Consider the following 5,380-nt stretch of genomic DNA (forward strand, 5'->3'; position numbering starts at 1 on the left):
CACGTAAAGTAGATGAGACACAGCATTTAACGAAGTTCGGCTATGCCTACGTCCTCGGAGAGCAGCAGCAGTAACCTTTCATTCATAACATAATATGGCTACAACTCTAGTGTTTACAATATGTATGCTCACCTAATTTTCTCTCTAGGAGAATTTCTCTTTGCTCTCTTTCTCTTCACACACTCACCCTCTTTCTTCCTTCCCTTCATCTTCTCTCATTTCATCTTACATTACAAGCAAATAGAATGCCTATTTATAGGCAAAGCAAATGGCTTGGTTTGGTGGGTGTGTAATTTGGTTTGGTGGGTGTGTGATTTGGTTTGGTAGGTATGTAGTTTGGTTTGATGGGTGTGTGGTTTGATTTGGTGTTGAATGTTAGAGCATGTGGGCTTCATCCACTCTTCTTTCTTTACAACATGTTGGTTTTTTTTTTTTTTTGTTGTACCCTCTATATTTAATTCATTGGTAACAATTAACCCACTGAAATAAATTTTTTGAAAAAATGACGAAAAAAGAAAAGCCCAACCCTTTCCCGACATAGCATTGTTCTCGAAGTAGTTGCCTAAATGCTAGAAAGGAAATCTAATTCGAAACTCATCGAAACAAAGTTTTTGTCGACTGGATCATCATCCACGCACTTGAGAGCTCCGCCGCTCCCTTTCGAGATTTGGTCTCGCTTCCCAAATGTTGAAGGTTGGCTGAGACTCACTGACTCACTGAGATGCTGAAGATGATGATGCGGAATATAGCTGCTGCTTCTTTTTATTGCAGCAGTCGGAGATGGAGAGGTATGCCTTGTCTTCACTCTAACTCCACTCTTGTTGTTTTAGACAACAATTACTTTGCTTTCTTTCACTCTCAACCTTCGAAACCAATCAAATCTACAAGAACCAAACTAGACCAGCCAGTGAGAGACTCACCCAAAATCACAAATGTTGAGGATGCTTTCAATGTGTTTGATAAAATGCTCCAAATGCGTCCTCGGCCTTCAGTTGTTCTTTTCACTCAAATATTGGGTCAAGTTGCAAAATTGAAACATTACTCAGCCGTCATCTCATTGTATAACCAAATGGGTGAGTCGAGAATTGGACATGATGTTTATATCCTAACCATTGTCATTAATTGTTATTGTCATTTGAACCAAATGGGGTTCGGTTTATCTGTATTGGGAAAATTCTTCAAACTTGGTCTTGAACCAAATGTCTTTACCTTCACCACTCTGATCAACGGCTTTCTTCTTGAGAATAGAGTGGTTCAGGCAGTAGAACTTTTCAATAAAATGATCAAGGCAGGTAATTGTCAGCCTGATGTCTTTACTTTCAGCACACTAATAAAGGGCTTTTGCATGAGGGGTGACAACCGTGCAGCTATTCAATTGCTCAGGAAGATGGAGGAAGGGGTTTGCAAGCCTGACCTAGTTGTCTATAACACAATCATCGACAGTCTTTGTAAGGATACACTAGTTGATGATGCATTAAACCTCTTCTCAGAAATGATGTGCAAGGGTATTTCCCCAAATGTCATTACCTATACATCCTTGATTAATGGAGTTTGCAAATTAGGCGAGTGGAAAGAAGCTACAAGGTTGTTGAATGAAATGGTGAGTAAAAATATCTTTCCAGATGTGTTCACGTTCAATGTCTTGGTAGACACACTTTGTAAGGAGGGAATGGTCGTGGAAGCAGAAGGCGTGGTTGAGATGATGATTCAAAGAGATATTGATCCTGATACAGTTACGTACAATTCACTCATGGATGGTTACTGTTTGCGAGGAGAAATAGGCAAGGCACAAAATGTTTTTGAACTAATGCTTAGCAAGGGCTTGATGGTTAATGTTGTTTGTTACAACACGTTGATAAATGGATATTGTAAGCTTAAAAAAATAGATGAGGCCATGATGCTTTTTCTGGATATGTCTCATAAGGGACTAGTTGCAAATACCGTTACCTATAACACTCTTCTGGATGGTTTTGGCAAAGCAGGTAGAATACAGGATACACAAAAGTTGTTCTCTGAGATGCAAGCTTGTGGCCAACTTCCAAATGTTCGAACTTATTCTATTTTACTGGATGGCCTGTGTACAAACCGACAACTTTCTAGGGCAATGCAATTGTTTGGAGAGATGGAAGCGAAGAAGTTGGATATTGATATTGTGATTTACAATATTCTTATTGAAGGTTTGTGCATAGCTGGAAAAATTGAATCTGCAAGGGATCTCTTTTGTGGTTTATCATCAAAAGGACTTCGACCTGATGTGAAGACATACACTATAATGATTAATGGACTCTGTATCGCGGGCCTAACAAGTGAAGCAGAAAAGTTTCTTATCCAAATGGAAGAGAAAGGCTGTTTTCCTGATGGTTGCACCTATAACACAATTATCCGAGGGTTCATCCATAATAAACAGACATCAAGGGCGATGGTACTTATTCGAACAATGGTAGAGAAGGGTTTTTCTGCAGATGCATCAACAACGGAGTTGATAGTTAATTTACTGTCGAAGGATGAAGTAGATCCTGCTTTGTTGCCTTTGATAAAAAAATCACTGTGAAATTAATATGCATTTGTGGACAATGAAATTTGGAACTGCTGCACCTTCAACAACCATAAAGGTATTACAGTGGTTGTGCGTGCGGCAGGAGGTGAAAATGCCTTCTCACTTGTATCCTTAATGTCTGGCATTAGTTCTGTTTAATTTGATTTCTGTTGTATTTGTATGTGACAATAGGAGAACCTCTGTTTCAACAAAAAGATCCCATGCAAACCTCTGTTCACTGATGCAAAGGCGCAATTGAAGGTCAACCCAATGCAGCTGTGCATTACATTGCATTTATTAAGGGTTATATTGTATCATTTTGGTTATAACACATTGAAGGTTTCTAGCATGTGAACTATGAAGGTTCGGGTCTGAATTCATGTCAATTCTAATTTAGACATTAATTGATCCCAAATCCTTTTCAGTACAAACACCCCTTTACGACTTAGCAATAGCTAATCTGCAATGTTATTAAAACAATAGCATCTCAAAAGAGACCATAAACTCACATACATAAATGAAATATAGGCTTAATTGGTGATTTGCCCCCTGAATTTGTACCTACGTTTTGTCTTACACCTTACTCCTTTTTTTAGAAAATTAAGGACTCGGACTAATTTTTTTTCTCCAATTTATCCGTCGACGTCAAAATCTGCCACTTCACATCCACTCCGCCGTCAAGTTTGTATTTTGGACGAGACGCGAAATGACAAAAGTAACCTCAAACTTGACGACAGGATGGATGGGAAGTGGTAGATTTTGACGTCCGGGGGCAAATTGGCGAAAAAAATTAGTTTGGGTCCTTAGTTTTGTAAAAAGGATAGGGGGTAAATCGAAACCTAGGCACACGTTCAGGGGGCAAATCACCAGTTAACCATATTTAATACTAATATGCTAATGTAATTTGGCAGAGTCGATATTTTTAATTAAGAGCATCTTCAATCGAAATGCCAATTCCAACGTGGCAAGTTTTAACCAAAAAAAATGACATTTTAAGCCTTCCAACCATGATGCCAAACCCTAGCTGCATTGACGTCCTTCACTTTTATTGTCAAAAATGACGCTCGCACATGTTGAGACATCTTTTCCTTTTTTATTATTTTTTTAATGCTGAGCCCGCTTCCTTCTCTCCTCCATGTACAGTTTTTAACCCTATTTAATATTTTACTCTTAAATACCAAGCCCACTTGCCTTTAAAAATAATAAAATAAAATGTATATTTGACGTCTTGATTGGATAAAGAGTTTTACAATAATGCAAATTGTTACATCAGCCATCAAATTTAAATTTAATGTTTTTTTATATTAATATTTAAATTTGATGTTTGGTATTTGACATCTCTTTTTTCTTTTTTGGTCAAAGAGAGGAAAATTTATTAAATGCGAACAGAACAGTTTACATCTTGGGCTAGGCACTTAGAGCATTTCCACCAGTTGCCGCTTGCCATGGCAAAGGGAGCCCTAGGGCAGCTACTATTCACGTGAATAGTGGCTGCCCTAGCCCCCTCCAGCAAAATGTGTTTCCAGCAGTTGGGGCTTGCCATGGCAAATACTATTCATTTTTTTTTTCTTCACAATTTTGTTTACTTAAACAATTAATTTGGATAATATTTTCAGATAAGATTTTTGGGTTCCTACGTGTCAATACTATTCATATCGGATAAGATTTTCAGTTTCAAATTTCAGATACATTTCAAAATTCAAATTTCAGATAAATTCAAAATGTCAAATTTCAGATACATTTCGGAATTCAAATTTCAGATAAATTTGAAATTTGAAATTTGAAATTTCATTTGAATTTCAAATTTCAGATAAGATTTTCACCCTCTAAGATTGCGCCACGTGTCATATCTATATGTGTACATTTTTCTATAAAACCAGAGGTTCAGCTCATACCTCCCACACCAGTTCTTCTCTACATTTCCATTTCTCAAATTTTAGATTTCATTCTCCATTCTCAATGGCAGACATGCAAGAGGTTTTGGAGAGGCAAGAGCGAGAAACTAGAGAAAGAATGCGTAGACGAGTTGCAAGCAAAAGGGCGCAGAGAGAACTAGATGAGCAACTTGGCATAGCATTTGCTTTGTTGGAGGAAGAAAACCAGGGTCGCCGTGGTTCACGAGAAGGCCGTCGCCCAAATGTGGACAGACATAGACATTCCCGGGGTAAGAATCTTATGGAAGATTATTTTATCCCACAATCTCTGTATTCTGATGTTCATTTTCGAGGGAGATATAGAATGCAACCCCATTTGTTCAAAAAAATCATGCATGATATTTGCAATTATGATGAATATTTTGTTCAAAAGAGAAATTGTGTTGGAAATTTGGGACTTCTTCCAGAGCAGAAGTTCACAGCTGTGATACGAATGTTGGCGTATGGGTCATCTGCTGATCAGGTGGATGAGATTGCTCGGATGGGGAAGTCCACTGTTTTGGAGAGTTTGGTGCGATTTTGTGATGCAGTGGAAACTCTGTACACCAGAGACTACCTCCGCAGACCTACGCCCAGGGACATGCAAAGGCTTCTCCAAAAAGCTGAGTCTCGAGGATTTTCTGGCATGATTGGTAGCATTGACTGCATGCACTGGCAGTGGAAAAATTGTCCAACTGCTTGGCAAGGGGACTACGGAAATAGAAAAAGGCAGAAAAGTATCATCCTGGAAGCAGTTGCTGGTTTTGATACATGGGTTTGGCACGCCTTCTTCGGAGTTGCCGGATCTCAAAACGATTTGAATGTCCTAGGTCAATCCCGGTGTTCAATGATGTTTTGAGAGGTGAAGCCCCAAATATCACATATGAAATTAACAATACCATCTACCAGACCAGGTATTATCTAGCTGATG

The 5,380-nt window shown here is 38.6% G+C and overlaps 1 protein-coding gene across 1 annotated transcript; it reads left to right on the plus strand.

Moving 5' to 3' along the window:
• The first annotated feature begins 581 nt into the window (after nucleotides 1-581).
• Nucleotides 582-2,885, plus strand: LOC117613578 (pentatricopeptide repeat-containing protein At1g63330-like). The gene has a single exon (XM_034342183.1). The coding sequence runs from the start codon at nucleotides 722-724 to the stop codon at nucleotides 2,549-2,551; it is 1,830 nt and encodes a 609-aa protein (XP_034198074.1). The 5' UTR covers nucleotides 582-721; the 3' UTR covers nucleotides 2,552-2,885.
• Nucleotides 2,886-5,380: the final 2,495 nt, after the last annotated feature.

This window comes from Prunus dulcis, unplaced genomic scaffold (assembly GCF_902201215.1).
Source record: "Prunus dulcis unplaced genomic scaffold, ALMONDv2, whole genome shotgun sequence".
Taxonomy (NCBI): Eukaryota; Viridiplantae; Streptophyta; class Magnoliopsida; order Rosales; family Rosaceae; genus Prunus; species Prunus dulcis.

Coding starts and splice junctions, on each gene's coding strand:
- LOC117613578 (XM_034342183.1), top strand. CDS start 722: ATGCTGAAGATGATGATGCGGAATATAGCTGCTGCTTCTTTTTATTGC.